Source organism: Artibeus jamaicensis, unplaced genomic scaffold (assembly GCF_021234435.1).
Source record: "Artibeus jamaicensis isolate MK-2021 breed Jamaican fruit bat unplaced genomic scaffold, CSHL_Jam_final contig_354, whole genome shotgun sequence".
Classification (NCBI taxonomy): Eukaryota; Metazoa; Chordata; class Mammalia; order Chiroptera; family Phyllostomidae; genus Artibeus; species Artibeus jamaicensis.
In genome coordinates this window covers 4,024,669-4,045,020 of record NW_026521803.1, presented here as the reverse complement: position 1 = coordinate 4,045,020, position 20,352 = coordinate 4,024,669, and the positions used below count along the sequence as shown (strand labels likewise).

Genomic DNA, 20,352 nt, shown 5'->3' with positions numbered 1-20,352 from the left:
CAATCCACTGAGCCACACCAGCCAGGGCCAATTTAAAATGAATTTAAAATCATTACAATACTCTACCCTTGACTGTCTTAACTCAAAACCTGTTGTGGACACAGTAAACAAAAAATATTTCAGTGTAAGAAATGAAATTTTCTTTTTTTTTTAATTACATTTTACTGATTAAGCTATTACAGTTGTTCTGATTTTCCCCCTTTGCTCCCTCCACCCAGCACCTCGTACTCCCTCAGGCAATCCCCCCACCCATTGTTCATGTCCATGGGTTATGTGTATAAGTTCTTTGGCTCCTCCATTTCCTGTACTGTACTTTACATCCTCATGGCTATCCTGGAACTACCTATTTGTACTTCTTAATCCCCTCACCTCCTCACTATTCCCCCACATCACCCTCTCATCTGGCAACCATCAAAATGCTCTCCATACCCATGATTTTTTTTTCTCTTCTTCTTGTTTGCTTAGTTTGTTTTTTTAGATTCAATTATTGATAGATTTGTGTTTTTTGCCATTTTGTTGTTCACAGTTTTGATCTTCTTTTTCTTAAATAAGTCCCTTTAACATTTCATATAATACTGGCTTGATGGTGATGATGAACTTCTTTAACTTTTTGTTGTATGGAAAGCTCTTTATCTGTCCTTGTTGTCTAAATGATAGCTTTAATGGGTAGAGTAATCCTGGTTGTAGGTATTTGCTTTTTCATCACTTTGAATACTTCTTGCCAATCCCTTCTAGCCTGCATAGTTTCTTTTGAGAAATCGGCTGACAGTCTTATGGGAGTTCCCTTGTATGTAACTAAATTCTTTTCTCTTGCTGCTTTTAAGATTCTCTCTGTCTTTAACATTTGGCATTTTAATTATGATGTGTCTTGGTGTGTACCTCTTTGGGTTCATCTTGTTTGGTACTCTCTGTGCTTCCTGGACTTGCATGTCTACTTCCTTCACCAAATTAGGGAAGTTTTCTGTCATTTTTTTCAAATAGGCTTTCAATTTTTGCTCTCTTTCTTCTCCTCTGGTACAGTATCCCATGATGTGATGTTTGTGCTCTTGAAGTTGTCCTAGAAGTTCCTTATACTAGCCTCCTTTTTTTGGATTCTTTTTCTTCTTGCTGTTCTGAGTGGGTGTTTTCTGTTCCTTATATTCCAAATTACTTGTGACTTTCAGCTTCATCCACTGTACTGTTGATTCCCTGTAATTGTTTTTTATTTCAATTAGTATATCCTTTTTTGTGTGAATTCTTTTTTTATTGTTTTTCAAGTACAGTTGTCCCCATTTTCACCCCACCGTGCCCCCTATCCCACCTATCTCCATCTCCCACCCCCAAACCTACCCCCTTTGGCTTCGTTCATGTGTCCTTTATAGATGTCCCTTGACATCCTTTCCCCTATTATCCCTCTCCCCCATCCTTTCTAGTTGCTGTCAGTTTGTTCTTTATTTCAATATCTTTGGTTGATTTTGCTTGCTTGTTTGTTTTGTTGATTAGGTTCCACTTATAGGTTAGATCATATGGTATTTTTCTTTCACTACTTGGCTTATTTCACTTGGCATGCTCTCCAGTTCCATCCATGCTGTTGCGAAGAACAGGAGCTCTTTCTTTCTTTCTGCTGTGTAGTTCCACTTTGTAAATGTACCACAGTTTTTTGTTCTACTCATTTACTGATGGGTACTTAGGGTGCTTCCAGCATTTGGCTATTGTAAATTGTGCTGCTATGAACATTGGGGTGCTTCAATTCTTTTGAACTGGTATTTCAGGATCTTTAGGGTATAATCCCAACAGTGGTATTGCTGGGTCAAATAAACAAATGGGACCTCATCAAAATAAAAAGCTTCTGCATGGCTAAAGAAAACATCATTAAAATGTAAAGAGAACCAACTATATGGGAAAACATATTTGCAAATGACCTTGGACAAAGGGTTGATTTCTAAAATATATAAAGAACTCACAGGATTCTACTGCACGAAGACAAACAGTCAATTAAGAATGGGCAAAGGACTTGAATAGACCCTTCATTTTTGATAGGATCTTTTTTATGCTGTTGAGGTTCTCACTAAGTTCCTTGAGCATCCCTATAACTAGTGTTTTGAACTCTGCATCTGAAAGATAGTTATCTCCATTTTGTTCAGTTCTTTTTTTGAAGTTTTGTTCTTATCTTTCATTGGGCCATATTTCTTTTTCTTTTCATTTTGGCAGCCTCCATGTATGTGTTTCTATGTATCGAGTGGAGCTGCTACATCTCCCAGGTTTGATAGAGTAGCCTAATGTAGTAGGTGTCCTGTAGAGTCTGGTGGCACAAGCTCCCCTATTACCCAAGCAAGGTACTCTAGAGGCCCTCACCATGTGAGCTGTGTACACCCCCTTGTTGTATTTGGACCTTGGTTGCTATTGGTATGTCCATGATCAGTAGCTGACTATGTTCTGTCCAGGATCACATAGTAGAAACTACAAGGTGATCTGCAGATTGCTGCTACTTGTGCTGGGCTTGGAGGTGCCCTGGTAAGGCCAACCTGTGAACCAAAGCTGGCTGCAGCTAGTGCTGGGCCTAGCACCACTTAGCAAGAGGAATGGGCTCATTGAAGCCAGATGTTGCTTGTTTGAAGGAACTTAGGAAAATGTGAAGCATAGGTCAAGATAAGCCATTCATATGGGAAAGCCACCGGAAACAGCTTGGGTGGGCCCAAAAGTTGGGTGGGGCAAATAGTGTGAGCCAGGTTGATGAAGTCGTAGATATGGCAACTGCCTGCTGGCTCTGTGGCTCTGTGAGGGGAAGGCTCAGAAAAGGAACAACGGTCTCTGCCAGCACTTCTGTATTGGAGAAAGCAGCCCTCCAGCTCTTGCCCTGTTGTTGGACAATTCATTTCCTTCCCATAGGTCTCTGATGCCTTTCAATCTGCTGTCCCCACACTGGAGCTCAGAGGGAGTGAGTTCAAATAAGTCTGTGTGTGGGCCCTTTAAGAAGAAATGGCCGAGATCCTACATTTCTGTCTTCCAGAGCCTCAATCTCTGCTGTTTTTTACAGCCAGAACTTATGGGAACTTATCTTTCTGTTATTGGAGCCCTGGACTAGGGAGCCTACTATGGAGCAGGGATCCCTCACTCCTGAGATATTCCTCCTGATTTTTATCCACATTATGTGGGTGTGGGACCAGTTTGTTCCACGTCTCCACCTCTACTACCAATCTCAATGTGGTTTCTTTTTTAATCCATAGTTATAGGACTTCCATTCATCCTGGTTACTGATGGTTCTGAATGATGGTTGTTCTTTAGTTTAGTTGTAATTTTGATGTGGTTATGTGAGGAGAGGTGCCATCTTTACCTATGCTGCCATCATAATGAAGTATTATTTTCAATGCGATAATAGTAATAAAATGTAGCAGATGTCTCCATATAAAAATAAATAACTGAAAATAAAACCTAAAAGATAAAATTTTATTCACATTTTCTTTCATCACAGCTAATTTTATAAATTATCATTTCTTCAGACTGGCCTGGAAGACACAAAATTGTTTGGTGGGCAAAAGGCAGGAAAAAGACAGTGAGAGCTTCATTTGATGCCCACACAGGTAGAGAAGCTTGCCATGAAAGTTAATGCTAAGTTTATGTGGTTTTTAAATAATTTTTTAAAATGTTGAGGATAGGGGTATAAAATATTTCACTGCTCCACCCTAGCCATCTCCTGTAATGAATACAAACACACATTACATTAACTGTGAAGAGGCTGAGTCTGGGCAGGCATCCTTAGTAATATAAGGATGTTTCTCTGGAAAGTTCACTTAAACAATCAGATATCCAAAAAATCTAATCTAAAAAAATCAAAGCTAAAAATAGAATATTATTTATCCCCTTATGTTCGTAATTGTGTTTAGAGCAATTATGATATTAGCCTCTGAAACAAATCAGGGTTATTAGAGATCAGAGGAAAGAAAAATACAGAAAAACAAGAATCACAACCACATTATTGCCTACTGAATGTCCTGATAGCATTTGTCCTGAGAAAAAGACCCCCTTTTGAGTATCAATTTAGTTCTGTTAATAGTTCTCTATTCAAAGGGAAATCAAGGACTTCCACGAAGATGGAGGCATAGGTGGAAACATTGTGCCTTCTTGCACAACCAAGTTTAAAGACAACAAAATTTTAGTAACAAAAAACACAGCCAAAACACAGAAAATTGAACTATAAGGAAGTCTTACAACAACAAACTGCTCAGCCAGACCAATAAGAGGGGCAGAGCCAGTGACTGGCAGAGCAGGGTTGCTCAGGAAAGTGGTCAGACCAACCCAGGAGCGCGGGTGGTGATTGGCGGATCCCAGGCATGGGGTTGCGATGAGCAGACCCAGTGAGGGCGCAAGGCAGCTGGCTGACTGTGGTCAAACATTCACGTGCAGATAAACCAGCAAAGGAGTGAGCATTGAGACAGACCGCGCAGGCCCCAGCGGCAGGAAGCAGCAGAGGGGACATTCATTGCCCCTCTCTGACCCCACCCCCACATACAGCATCACAACCCAGCGACTTGGGTGGCCCCACCCTGGTGAATATCTAAGGCTCCTCTCCTCATAAGTAACAGGTGCAAACAGACCAAAACATGGCTCAAGAAGAACTCAGAGCCCCAGAGTCCATAACTCTAAGTGACAAAGAAATAGCCAAACTATCAGATGCACAGTTCAAAACACTGGTGATCAGGATGCTCACAGAACTGGTTGATTCTGGTCACAAATTAGAGGAACATATGAAGGCTAAACTAATTGAAATGAAGGGAAATGCACAGGAAACCAATAGTAATGGAAAGGAAACTGGGACTCAAATCAAGGGAGTGGACCAGAAGGAAGAAAAAAATGACCAAACAGAAAAGGATGAAGAAACAAGAATTCAAAAAAATGAGGACAGGCTTAGGAACCTTCAGGACATCTTTAAATGTTCCAGCATCCGAATTATAGAGGTACCAGAGGCAGAAGTTTTCCACCAGTGGAAAACTTACTTGAACAAATAATAAAGGAGAACTTTCCCAATCTGGCAAAGGAAATAGACTTCCAGGAAATCCAGGAAGCTCAGAGAGTCCCAAAGAAGTTGGACCCAAGGAGGAACCCACCAAGGCACATCATAATTATATTAGCCAAGATTAAAATGAAGGAGAGAATTCTAGAAGCAGCAAGAGATAAGGGGACGTTCACCTACAAAGGAGTCCCCATCAGACTGTCAGCAGATTTCTCAAAAGAGACCTTACAGGCAAGAAGGGGATGGAAAGAAGTATTCCAAGTCATCAAAGGCAAGGACCTACATCCAAGGTTGCTCTATCCAGCAAAGTTTTCATTTAGAATGGAAGGACAGATAAAGTGCTTCTCAGATAAGATCAAATTCAAGGAGTTCATCATCACCAAGCCCTTATTATATGAAATGTTAAAGGGACTTACCTAAGAAAAAGAAGATAAAAAAGATGAACAGTGAAAGGACAGCAAACTCACAGTTATTAACAACCTCACCTAAAACAAAAGCAAACTAAAAGGACAGCTAGATCAGGAGCAGAACCACAGAAATGAAGATCTCATGGAGGGTTAGCAACAGGGGAGTGGGAGGAGGAGAAGGGGGGAGAAGGTACAGAAAATAAGTAGCATAGACAGTAGATAGAAAATAGATGGGGGGCAAGAACAGTATGGGAAATATAGAATCTAAAGAACTTGAGACACGTGGTCATAAACTAAAGGGGAGGAATGGTGGGGGAGGAGGTGTGCAGGGTGGAAAGGAATGAACGGAGGGGAATAGGACAACTGTAATAGCATAATCAATAAAATTTTTCAAATTTTTAAAAAATTTAAAAAAAACAAAGGGAAATCAACAGGAGAGGCTACAGTAAGTTCCCCTTGAACTTTAATTTGGTGTCTCAGATAAGTTTCCTTTCATGATTTCATTGGATATTATTATCATTCAAAAAAATGTTTACATTTTAAACACAGAAATTTGGTATTACACAGACTTATGATTTAATGATTATTTTGTTTGATATTTACCTCAAATAAATAGTAATTAATTATATACTCAACAAATATAAGCCAGACATTGAAGTTATGATGCAATTCTTTTACTTAGTTTAGTTATCTAAGATTTTTTCCCCTTCTAATGAAAAATAATTAAAACCATATAGGCAACCATGATTTTTCCATCTACTTAAACATATCATCTCATTTTGTTTTTTTTTAGATCACCCAGCATTTGAGAGTTTGAACATCTCTTTCTACTCTATAGTGACTAGATATAGTATTCAACCACTAGCGTTCAACACCCTCCTAATTTCAACTAGTTACAAAAGTAAAACTACATTCCTAATCATTCTCTTTTCTCATGTAGCCATGCTGTATAATGGCAAAGACTTTTACAATAAACACATCTCCCTCGGTGCAGAGTTCAAGATTCTTCAGACCTTTCTCAACCATATACAGCAAGTGCTCAATAAATGGTAGCTGCTATTATTATTATTACTTGACAACATTTACTGTCCACTTTATTATAATCAAAGCCAGGAATAGAATTCTTACTCACCGTCCTGAGAAAATGGGCATTATATAGTTGCTTGGCAGATTTTCCTTCTCCTCCCCAGAGAGAAGGCTCTTCTTGGCTCTCTTTGTTTGGGGGCTCAACTTGGATGAATAGTCTTCTAACATAAGACTGGAATCTGTAAGTCTGAAATAAAACCACGAATATTTGACAGTAATAAAAAACTACTTAAAATATTCAAAATACTTTTAAAACAAAGATTTAACAAGGGAGAATTTTCACAGAATCCTAGAACTCTAATGTTATAATTATCTTTTATCTTTAGAACGAAAGTGGAGTGAGAAACTCTATATAGACACAAGAGAAAATAGGCCTAGCATAATTTCATGGCTTTCTCCCTAAGTGTCAAGGAAAAGCAGCAGTGCTTTTGTAATAGTTCCAAATATCCTTTCCTGTTAAGTTAATGTTCAAAATTTAGGCAGTTTGTGTAAATGGTTTGGATACATTTTGCATCCAATTTGGAGGGCAGTTAAAAATGCAAAATATTCTGGATAGGGACCCCAGGTAATTCAGATGCAGGGCCCTACATTCAGTTTAGAGGACTTAATGGAGTACAGACATACCCAACCATTTGAAAGAACACTGGATTTGTCAAACAATAGTGTTAACATATTTTATGTGAATACACAGTATCGAGTGACTCAGAAAATTACAGGGTGGGATAAAGAATCCTTTGGCCAGGTTTGCTGTACACAAAAATCTGCCCTTGCACACTGGTGCAAAGGTGCACTGGGAGATGGTGTTCCGGTGAGCCAAAAAATGCATCAGGGAAGAAAACGTGAAAACAGAAATTGTACCTAAAGAAAAAGAGTTGATGAAACTAAAATACAGGCTCTGATTCTCAAATTAATTTAAATGCACTTCATTCAAGCGTATACAATGTGGCGTAAATTTCAGGAGTTCATGGAATCCCTGAAGGCAATCCATTGACTCATGTTAAAAGCCCCTGGTTTATGCTGTAATGAAAGATGTTCCCAATAAGGAGCCATACCAGAAGTCTATGAACTACCCTATTTTTCTGTACATTTGAAATTATTCTAAAATAACAAGTTAAAATTAAAAAGGCTGCTAATCCAGAGAACCTTTGAAAAGAAAATGAAGTGTGAGAGCGGTGTGACACGGGGTAGATGAGCTGCCCAACTGACCCAGAAAAACCTTCCGAACTGTTCAAACCTTGACCCATTTTCAACCGATAACAAGCATAAGGGAAAGCAAAGCAGATTACCCAAATCAGAAGCAGGATGTAGGCCAACAAACATAATACAAAAAGGAATATATAATGATGCAAATAAACCAGTCCTCTGCTAAACAAGTAGCTCAGAAACGTGAGGACTTCTGGGAGGTACAGGGGCATAGTGGCGGTGTGCCTGGTGGAGGGGGTGGGTCCTGCCTTTACACCCAGGACTGGAAATGGCGAACTCCTTCTCACCCACTAACTACGACTTCCCCTGGAGTGAATTTATGGCTTTTACTATATGATCAGCATGAAAACTAAAGATTAGCCCTGGCCAGTGTGGCTCAGCTGGTTGGAGCATTGTCCTGTAACTAAAAGGTTGAGGGTTTGTTTGCTGGTGAGGGACATACCCAGAGTGCAGGTTCGATCCTTAGTCTGGGTGAGTACAGGAGGCACCCAATCGATGTTTCTCTCTCTCCCTTTCTTACTTCCTCCAAGCAATAAAAAATGTATTTGGGTGAGGAGAAAAAAAAACCACTAAAACTAAAGGTTAGAACCTTGAATTCAAACTTGGGGGTTGGTTACCAATTGGAAACCTTGGTGAAATTTGTTCCTGGCTGGCTGTTCCTAGCAGGCAGCAGCAAAATGACCACACTCCACCCTGAGCAGGTTACAAAGTACAGGCTGTCCTGCACAGGACACACTGACAGCTGTCAGGGAGGTGGGGGTGGGGGGCTGGATGAAAGAAGGTGAAGGGATTGCCCAAAGAACATAGACACAGAAACGGTGTGGTGATGGCCAGAGGGGAGTGGGGTTGAGGGCACGGGGCGGGGAGCAAAGGAGGTTGGGGGAATGGGACATCTGTAATAGTGTAAGCAGCAGGCTGTGATTATATAGGTCTAGCTTTAAAGTGGATTTTCCTTGACTCCTTTATTCCACTACTATACAAAATAAAGTTAATTACGGAGTTTAAGACTTTCTTTTTTTTCTGTTTATAGAACATTTGCATTTTCTATTTTTTCTTCTGTTGTTCTGTTTTTTCTGTATAGTAGTCCCCCCTTTTCTGTGGGGTATACACGGGGGGACCCCCAAAAACCAGAATTATCTCTTGGAGGGCAGGCTAGGTGAGTGTTCTAGGAATCCATTGGTCAGTATATCAGCTGTTGTCGTGGTGAGAGGCTGCGTACAGCTTCAGTGAATATTTTTTGAAGACTCAGCGCACTTGCCCATTTCATGATGGGTTATTTATGAGCGCACCTGCCCACACTGCTCCGAGTTTCCAGTGGTTTTTAACCAAAAAATAGCATGCCTCCATGCCCCACCCTCCCTATTCATTCAATCTCACCCCAAGTGACTTTTTTTGTTTTCCCAGATGGAAAAAATCCCTCAGAAGGAAATGTTTTGCCAATGTGGAAGAGGCAAAAAAATAAAAAGTGGCAGAAGCAACAAAACAGCATCAATATTGACAAGTTCAAAAACTTTTATGAGCAGTGGAAAAAACTTATTGATAGGTGTATTGCATTAAATGGAGAGTACTTTGAAGGTAACTAAAGTTTAAACAGGTAGGAATAAATGCACAAAATTTTATACATAAATTCTGTTTTTTGGGGTGTCCACCCTTAATGTTCCAAGATTCCAAGTGGAAGCCGCAAACAACAGATAGCACTGAACCCTGTACATACTATGTTTTATTCCAGTGCATACATACCTGTTATAAAGTTTACAGCTTCTCATGAGCATATCTGAATGCCAACGACACTACTCTTGTGCTCAGGGGCCACTACTAATTAAAATAAAAGTCCTTGGAACACGAGCACTGCAATACAGCAACAGTCATTCTGATAACCAAGGTTGTGGCTACTAAGTGGCCAACAGGTGGAAATGTCTACAGCACGGACATTCTGGACAAAGGGATGATTCCCATCCCGGACAGGGTGCAGCAGGAGATTCTGAGATGTCATCTCATTACTCAGAATGCCACATAATTTAAAACTGAGGAGTTGCAGCTCTGACCAGGGTGGTTCATGGGTTGGGCAGTATCCCACAAAGCAAAAGGTCACCAGTTTGATTTCCAGTCAGGGCACATGTCTGGGTTGTGGGTTACATCCCCAATCAGGGTACATTCTAGAAGCAACCAATCAGTTTTTCTCTCTCACATCAATGTTTCTCTCCCTCTCTTTCTCCCTCCCTTCCCCTCTCTCTAAAAATAAATAAATAAATAAAATCCAAAAAAAAATATGAATCATGTATTTCTGGAATTTTCCATTTAATATATTTGGACCACAGTTGACCTTGGCTAATTGAAACCCAGAAAGGGAAATGACAAATAAGGGAGGAGATACTGTACTTGCATTCTAATGTTTATGGTAATATTCTTTTTTTTTTTTTAATCTTCACCAGAGCCCTGGCTGGTGTAGCTCAGTGGATTGAGCACAGGCCTTCGAACTAAGGGATCGTGGTTTGATTCCCAGTCAGGGCACATGCCTGGGTTGCAGACCAGTTCCCAGCAGGGGACGCATGAGAGGCAACCATACATTGATATTTCTCTCCCTCTCTCCTTCCCTTCCCCTCTAAAGATAAATAAATAAAATCTATTTAAAAAAAAAGAAAAACATCTTCACCAGAGAATGTGTTCATTGATTTTAGAGAGAGAGGAAGGAGCAGAGAGAGAGAGAGAAAGAGAAAGAGAAAGAGACAGAGGCTTGCGAGAGAGAAACATTGATCAGTTGCCTCCCATATATGCCTGACAGGGGATTGAACCCACAACCTAGGTATGTATCGTGACCAGAATCGAACCTGCAACCTTTTGGAGTACCAGATGATACTCCCACCAACTGAGCAACCCGACCAGGGCTACAGTCATATTCTTATGAGCTCATATTTTTAACATTTATTTACATGGAAACAGCTACAACACCATTCTTTTTGTTGTGTTATTGTCCCTTTTCTCATCATTTCCCCTTTAAGATAAATCTTTAAAATTATGGTTTTATTCCACAGGATGTTCCAAAATGGATTATTCCATTCTCACAGGTAGATCACAGCAACTGATTTTTAAGAGTTGAACTTTATGGTAAAGATTCATGACACTGTCATCAGTTTCTATTTCATATTTCCTTGGGAACAAAAGACTTCATAAAAAGCATTGTGATGTTATATACCGTATAGTATTATTTAGAAACTCTGAATTATTTAAGAAACAAAACAAATCTCTGTTATGCTTTTACAGTTTCTTCAAACTTTGAACTAAAAAAAAGAGGCTATGAAGGATTAAGATATTAAAATACTCTAACTTAGTAATGCTTATTTATTTACTAAAGTTAGCAAACAAAACTAACTCAGAGCAAGTTTTAAGGAACTGACTCTATAATAAGTGTAACTAGTTGTTTGAAGAAAAACCATCAATAGTCTAAACATGAACCATGAACTCCGAAGTCTAACATCTTACTTTATGGGATTTTAAAGTTGAATAATGTTTTTAGAGGAGTTAAATAGAATATGTGAAATTTTAAAGTTCTTTGAATGGAAAGAGCTATCTAAGGGTTCATTAACTGCTTGGGTTTTTAGTTGCATCTAAATTTTGAAAATAATCCTGTCTTATCAGTCAGTTTCTGAGTAATACTAAACTTGATATATATGAGTGTGTGTGGTTCTTTTCATTATTAAAACTACATTTAATGTTCTTTATGTACTCAGCTTAAATCACGAAACTCTCTGAATTTCAATTTGTGAAGGCAACGAAATGAAGCAACAGGGAAGGACTGACTGAATGCGCACAGAGGCAGGCACTCACACACCCGTAACCGTGTCCAGGTAAATCCAGACAAGGCTGTGAATTAGTTATGACTGTGTTCACACGTGTTGCGTTATGGCCTCTGTTATGTGATATGTTGTGTCCTTGTTAGTATACATAAAGTTAGAAGAACTTAAAATAATATTGTGGTATGTGTAATATCATCATACCTCTGACCAGCAGCACCACAGAGAAGAGATACAGTCAAGGAAAAGCAAGCTTTCTTGGGAAATATTGCAGGAACTAAGAAATAGGCTTACACCTGCATCCAAATCAGATGATGAACAACAACAACCAAAAGATAACCTGCTCTTACAACCTCATCATTATTCTTGACAAGAAAAGCAATAACAAAGCCACTTACAGAACTCCAGAGCTGGAAGGAAACTCGGGGCACTTATACCATTTTACAGACGTGGTATAAGTCTGTACCATTTTACTGACTTATGCTATAAGTATAGTCAGTGTACCTCGGGGTACAAGTATAGTCAGTGTACCTCGAGGTACAATGGTATAGTGTACCTCGGGGCACTTATTCCATTTTACAGACCTGCAGCATCTTTGAAACTGCCCACGTTCACACCGCCGGCTGGGAGCTGCCCTAGCTAGGACTAGCACCCGTCTAGGTTAGTATTCGTTCTGCTAATACTCATGACTGAGTATTCTTGATCCAAAACTATTGGAGGCATGCCACTTACATATGTTTGTTTATTTATGAGTTCCATACATAGACTACTGTATAAATATTCTCACTTTTTGAGACATTCAGTCAACAGAAAAATTTTAAAGACCAGATTTACTTTCTTTGAAAAATAGAAGTGCTAACATTTCTCCTTACACCTCTGTGTTGTGCCTTTGTGGGCTCCCATTCATGTCACAACACCCTTAATGACTAGGAGGTGGATTTGCTTTTCCTGAATTTATTCATGTAAATTGAGGTTACAAAACCATCACAGTCCATTTAAAACTAGAGCATAAAAAACTCATTAAACTTTACATAAACTTCAATACTCATTTCTTAAAGTTCTGTTTATAATCACCATATAATTTTGGAAAATTGTCCTAGGTTCCCCGGAATGAATAATTTATGATACTTAAGTACGGGTTGCTTAATGGCCATTACTTTCTGAAAATATTCCGACAACCTATCCTCGTGTTCCAGAAAAACAACGGGGTGTGGGCGTTGTTCTTTGCTGACCCTGCTCCCGCACCCGGCTGCACACGTCCCTCTGTGCTCAGGTTTGTACTGCATTATCGGTTTTCCCTCTACCCTTCCCGCTACCTACAACCACTAAAGAGGAGACATGGTCCATTTATCTTCACATCCTCATGCAGTCTCCAGTGCCTGACATCGTTCAGTAAATGTTTACTGAATAAAGTGAATTCAAAATCTGTCCACCTGTAACATACTCTAGCTCAGGGATTGTCAGCTCTGGCTTCACGTCAGAATCAGCTGAGGAGCTCCTAAAAATGACCAGACCAGGGACACGACTTCCCGTGTGCTGAAGCAAGTAGTTCGGCCGTTTCGCTCCCCCAAAGCAGTGATAAAACTAGACACGATTGTCAAAAACAACCCATTCAGGACTCATAAAAAGTTACAGAACTTGCCCTGGCCAGGTGGCTCAGTTGGTTTGAGCGTCCTGCAGTGCAATCAATGATAGGCTGTGGATTTAATCCTGGGTCAGAGTACGTGCCTAGGCTGTGGGTTCGATCCCTGGTTGGGGTGTGTACATGAGGCAACCATCTGTGTTTCTTGCTCACATTGATCTCTCTCTCCCCCGTGCTACTTCTTCTCTCTCTCTTGCTAAAAAAAAAATCAATAAATATATCCTTGGATCAAGTTTTTTTTTTAAATTTTAAAAAGTTACTGAACTTCAGATATAAACAATGGGAGTCTGTAACATTTCTGCCTAGTTTCCATCCCGCCCCCCCCAGCTCAGTCCATAAGGTAGTTCTACCTAGGTGGGGAAATGTGTGAAAATCAGAGTGTTCCCTGCCAGAAGAGGCTAATTTGATGTGGAGAACAGCATGATAAAACTTCAAATCCAGGAGCACTGTAAGTAACAGTAGTAAACTAAGTGCAAGCAAAGAAGGGAAGACCAGCAGGTGAGTTAGCCAGAGGTTGCGATCATAACTGGGGCCAGCTGCAGACTGGCAAATCAATGATTCAGAAATTTAACAAAAAAACCTGAGAGATAAGATCGTCATAGGGGGCCTTAATAAGCTCTCCACATGACTTACAGGAAAATCTGGAGAGGGCCCAATTTACCCACACTTCATTGACTGACTATAAGCCCATGTATATGTACAGAGAAGGCAAGAGAGTCTGGAGGTATGCAAAGCCGGAAAAATTACTAGAACATTACTAGCACATTACATGTGCTCCCCAACACACACACACACACACACACACAGTCTATTGCCAGAGGATGGAAGCTTTCCTGGCTTAAGCTGTTGGTGCACAATATCTGACCATTCATTGACCATTAACCTACGAGTGTCATTGATCCCCCATGAATTCAGGCTTGAGAATAAGAACAACAAATTTTTAAAACAGAGTACAGACATCAGCAGCCACACAGTGGTGGGTAAACATTCCACAAATGTGTTTGGACAAGTTAGTAAACAGAAACAAAAACATAGCAGCAACACACTTGAGGGAAATTCAGAAACATAATTGCTATAATATATTACTGATACTTAATGTTCCATTTTTAAGAAAAAAATTATGAGATATGCCAAGAAATGAAAGAAGTGTAACCTGCACCAACAGAAAAGAGCAGTAAATAAAATTTTTCTCTAGGTAGTTCCTGATGTTGGATTTAGCAGACAAAGCCTTCAGAGTACCAATTGTAAATATGTTTAAAGACTAGTTTTAAAATCATGCTTAAAATGTTGAATGAAAGTATTACAACAATGATTTTCAAAAAAGAAAATATCAACAAAGAAAAATTATAGAACAGGATCAAATGAGCATTATTGAAGGGACTCAACAGCAGATTTTAGATAGAAAAATAATCAGCAAACTTGTAGAAAGAAATAACCCAATCTAAAAATCAGAGAGATAAAAGGATTTAAAAAATTAAAAGAGCCTCAGAGATCTGTGGGAAAAAATAAAACACACCTATATATGAATAACAGCAGTACCTGACACAGAGGAGAGAGTAGATAAGAAAATGTATTTTGAAAAAATACCATAGAACTCCCCATATTTGCTGGCAAATATTAATTTATGGATCTAAGATTCTCAATAAACCCAAGTAGGATACAAAAAAAAAACAACAGACACACATCCAAATATATCGTAGTCAAACTACTGGAAGCCAAAGCCAGAGAGAAACTTTGAAAGCATCAAGAGTAAAATTACTCACTACATACAGGGGAAAAATGTATTAATGCCTGGCTTTTCATCAGAAACAATGCATTCCAGAAGACACTGACATGACACAAAACAGGCAGTAAAGGAGGAACAAATGAACAAACAAACAAAAACCCCATGAAATATACAAAAAAAATAACAAAAGTGCCAGGCATAATTCCAACTGTACCAGTAATTTTATTAATGTGAATGGATAAAAACTCTAAGAAACAGGCAGATGGTCAAACTAGATTTCTACAAAAACCCTAATACATGATGCTGTGACAGGCACACTCAAATTCTAAGACACGAACAGTAGTGCCGCCTTATCCATGAAGGATGTGTTCCAAGAACCCTTGCGGGTTGTGAATAATGCTGGACCCTAAACACACTATGTTTTGTCTGTACCTGCATACACTACTGTACATGTTAAAGTGAAAGGATACAAGAGATACGCCAGGCAAATGATAACCATGGGATCAGTTAAGATCAAACAAAATATACTTTAAATCAAGAAATATTACAAGAGACAGAAAGGGAAATTTCACAATGACAACAGAGTTGATTCCTTGGAAAAATATAATAATTATAAATTTATGTGCAGAATCCTACCAAAAGAACCCTAAAATGAAGCAACCATAGCAGAATTGAAAGAAAAAATAGAAAATTAAAAATACTTAGAAATCTCAATACTTCATTCTCCAAAATTGATAGAACAACTAGACAAAAATTAGCAAGGATATAGGAAATCTGAATAACACTGTCAATCAAATTGACCTAACTCACCTTTCTAGAACACTTAACCCAATGAAAACAGAGTACATATTCTCTTCAACATTGGCTAGGTGAGTTCACCTACTAGTCAACAAAACAAGCCCAATCAATTTTAAAACATTTAAATTATATAAAATATAATCCTTGATAACAGAAAAATTATATAAATAATAATCTACAACAGAAAGAAATTTTTTAAATCTCAAATATACCTCTATATAACTCATTGTTCAAAAAAGTAATCACGAGGGAAATTAGAAAATATTTTTAACTACATGAAAATAAAATATAACATATAAACATTTATGGGATACAGTTAAAGCAGCAGTTAGAGGAAGGTTTGTTGCTTAATGTGTTTATATGAAAAAAGAAAGGTTTCAAATTAATAAGTTAAGTTTTCACCTTAAGAAGTTAAAAAAGATATGAAACAGGAAGGGCGTTATAATAAAGATTAGAGGGGAAATCAATAAAGCAGAAAACAGAACAAAAATGGATTCAATCAATGAAATAAGTTGGTTCATTTAAAAGATTGAGAAATTGGCAAAACTTTCTGACAGATTAACTACAAAAAAAGAGAGAAGACACAAATTATCAAAATCAGGAATGAAATAGGAGACATTACCAACTCCACAGAAATTAAGAGGCTCACAAAAAAATTGTATAGATGTTTCATGCCAATATATTAGACGGCTTATGAAATGGAACAATTCCTATTAACTAAAATTACCAAAATTTATTCAAGAAGAAATGTTTATAAATTTGAACAGACCAATAAAAATTAAAGAAATGTAATTAGTAATTTAAAATCTTCCCACCATGAAAAGCCCATTCACTGAGGAACTCCACCAGATACTTAAAGAAACAATACCAATCATTCCCACTTTCAAAAACTTGCCAACTCATTCTATAAGGCCAGTATTACCTGAAATCAAAACTAAGTAAAGACATTGTAATAAAGCTACAGATCAATATTATTTCTGAATATAGAGACAAAAATCCTTTAAAAATATTAGCAAACTGAATACAGAAACATATAAAACCAAGTGGAATTTATCCCAAGAACGCAAGGTTTATTTAAATTTGAAAAATCAATTAGTATAATATATCATATTAAAGAATACAGATCAATTAATAGATACAGAAAAAATTACTTGACAAATTTTAGCATTTATTCATGTTAAAAAAACCTCAATCAAAACAAGAAGAGAAGGGAACTTCTTCAACCTGATTGAGGGATCTATGAAAAATCCACAGCTTGGTGTAGCTCAGTGCATTGAGCGCGGGCCTTCAAACCAGACAATCACGATTCGATTCCCAGTCAGGGCACATGCCTGGGTTGCAGGCTGATTCCCTGCAGGCCAGTTCCCAGCAGGGGACGCACAAAAGGCAACCATACATTGATGTTTCTCTCCCTCTCTCCTTCCCTTCCCCTCTAAAGATAAATAAATAAAATCTTTTTAAAAAATCACTTAAAAAGAAAAAAATCCACAGCTAATATTGTATCTTATAGCAAAAAAACGAAATGCTTTCCTCCTTAAGCTTGGAAACAAGGCTATCATTCAATTGCTTGTACTCAACATTTTATTGTAGTTTCTAGCCAGGGAAAATAGTGTAACAACAGAACAACAACAAAATTACATTGTGGCACTGGTGTGAGGACAGGCACATAGAACAATGGAAGAGAACTGAGAGTCCAGAAAGAGACCTTTACATTCATGGTCAATTGACTTTTGATAAACGTGCTAAGGAAAGTAATAGGTGAAAGGAGAACCTTCAACAAATGCTGCTGAGACAATATATGCAAGTAGGAATTTATCATTTTACCAACATCACACAGAAAATAATTCAGAATATAGTTCTAAACATAAAAACTAAAATTATAAAACCCTTAGAAGAGAAACTCTTTTTTTAAAAATCCTTGCCCAAGGACATATTTTCTTTGCTTGTAGAGAGAGAAACAGCAATTAGTTGCCTTTTGTAAGCACCCTGACTAGGGATCTAACCCACAACCTAGATTGTGCCCTGACTGGGAATCAAACCTGCAACCTTTTGGTTATGGGATGACACTCCAAGCAACTGAGCCACACTGGCCAAGGCAAGAGAAACTTTTCATGGTGGTGAGTTAGTTAAAGAGTCCTTAGACATAACACCAGAAGCATGATTCAAAAAAAATAAATAAATAAATAAAAAGAAACTTTATTAAAATTAAAAATTCTGATCTTTGAAGGACACTGTTAAGAGAATGAAAAGACAAGGCACATAATAAAAGAAAATATTTGTAAACCTACATCTAATAAAATATTTAACTGACAACTTAATAATAAGCAGAAAAAGTTAAAATGGGCAAAAGATTTGAACAAGCACTTCATCAAAGATACACAAATGGCTAATGAAAACATTTAAAAACAATGGTAAACATCATTAGTCGTTAACTAAATGCAAATTAAAGTCACAATGTGATCCTATTACACACCTACTAGAATGACTGTGATAAATAAGACAAAATAACTAATGTTGGCAAGGATGTGATAAACTGGACTCCCCATACATTGTTACAGGAATATACAATGGTATAACTATTTTGGAAAACAATTGAGTAGTTCCTTAAAAAGTTAAACATAAATTTAAGATAAATCCAGTTGATATTGTAGAAGTGGGAATAAGTTGACTTCAAACATTACGAACAATAGCCTTTCAGACTGGGTTATATATTAGCATACCATGGAAATTTTCAGGTTTTATTTTTGAACTTTCCATAGCAATTTCATTTATTTGACAGAAACTTATTCAGCATCCATTGTGTGAAATATACAGTGCTTACCATTGAGATGGGAGGGAGATATGAAGATAAAGACCCTTATTTTCTAAGAGCTTTACATCTTGTGGGGCAGTACATACTGCCAGGCCTGGCACATGGTATTATGCCAATCAAGGAAGAAAGGATAGCAGGACAGAAGGAGGGCAGGCAGATAAGCAGAAAGACTAGTACAAACAAAATGAGAATTCATAGGCTTGAGAGAGAATTTTTGCCTTGGGTTATCAGAGAATTCTCTGTAAAAAGCTGGACATAAAAAGATGGATAGGACATCTCAGGATGAGCTATAAGTACAAAAACTTAAAACAACACCTAATTTTGACTGTTGAATTATCCATGTGTTTCCATTAGACTTTACTTGGTGGCCAGAAAAGAGCTGAGCTCATTTTTATTATTCTAAAACTTTTCCTTTAAAACCAAATGTTATATATATTTACAACTCAGTGCTATTGCTTGAAAACAAAATGCTTAGCTGTTTACCAGGAGGAAGAGGCAGTGGTTTTGAGAGGAGACACAAGAGTTGGAAAATTTTAGTTTAAGGTAAGTAGTTATAAGCTTAGTACGTAATGTATATGTTAAAGCTATTGTTTCAGAACTACAGGTAAGGCCCATCCTAGCTCCAAGAGACTGCCGACCTCCTGGGGCACAGCTAAAGATGACTGCCTGGGGACAAGTGGAGGCATCTGGGCCATTGTGGTCCAGGGAGAGACAGATGACCACCTGTCCCTGGGAACAGCTAACTGCCCAGGACAAGAACACTGCAGTCTCTTTCACCTAATTCTCCCTGAATCTCGAAGCCCCTCACCACACCTTGTATACTCCCTGTTATAAAAACATTGGCCTGGAAAGAAAATGTAAGATGTTTTTTTTTTTAGGTGTGAACCTTCTGTCTTCTTAGATCACTAGCCATCTAAATAAAGTGCCCATAAATATTCAATCTCTGAACAGTGGCTGGTGTGGCTCAGTGGATTGGACACTGGACTGCAAAGCAAAGGGTCACTGGTTGGATTCCCACTCAGGGCACATGCCTGGATTGCAGGCCAGGTCCCCAGTAGGGGGTGTATGAGAGGCAACCACACATTAATGTTTCTCTCCCTCTCTTTCTCCCTCCCTTTCCATCTCTTTAAAAATAAATAAATAAGATTTTTAATTTATTTATCTTTAGAGGGGAAGGGAAGGAGAGAGGGAGAGAAATATCAATGTATGGTTGCCTCTCATGCATCCCCTGCTGGGAACCGGCCTGCAACCCAGGCATGTGCCCCGATTGGTAATCAAACATGATCCTTTGGTTCGCAGGCCCATGCTCAATCCACTGAGCTATACCAGCCAGGGCAATAAAATCTTTTTAAAAAAGATTCAACATCTGTCTATGCTTATTGGGTTTGGCAAGTGACAGGCAGCACAAGCTCCAGTGTCTTTTGCAGTTTCAGTTTTAGTGAACTATGGGACAGATTCTTGAGAATGGCTCTTTTTGGTTGTCACTACTCATTTAGTCAGCCATGCCTCTCAGGGCTTCTGGTATCTGCAGTTCCATTTCTTTCATCTCCAGAACCTCCAAGAGAGTCAGGAACCAGCATTAAAGTTTGCATTCTGTTTTCTTACATCAGTTTTTCAACTGACCACATTTTCCCCTCTTGAAAGAGCATACTTCTTTTAGGCTTTTGTGAAAAAGTTATTTTGGATCTACTTTTGAGTTAAAGTAGTTTTCCTCTATGCTCATCCTTTGATATTGGCATCTTATCAGGCTCACCACTCTCTCCTGACTTTTTGATTCTCTGGTTTCCCAATCTGCACACTTATGTAGGTTTCAGGAGAACATCAAAGTTAGTGGACGAGTAGGAGACTGAAAAGAGTCCATCTTTTGCTAATACACTACACAGGAAAAGTTGCTTGT

General features: G+C 38.3%; 1 protein-coding gene across 3 annotated transcripts in view; it reads right to left on the bottom strand.

The window, feature by feature from the left end:
- Nucleotides 1-20,352, bottom strand: part of MYOM1 (myomesin 1) — a 158,284-nt gene that overhangs the window by 106,484 nt on the left and 31,448 nt on the right. For all 3 annotated transcript variants that reach the window (XM_053664247.1, XM_053664246.1, XM_053664248.1), the window contains exon 3: nt 6,530-6,670. In XM_053664247.1, the coding sequence (XP_053520222.1) occupies nt 6,530-6,670 (141 nt within the window). The remainder of the gene's footprint in view (nt 1-6,529; nt 6,671-20,352) is intronic.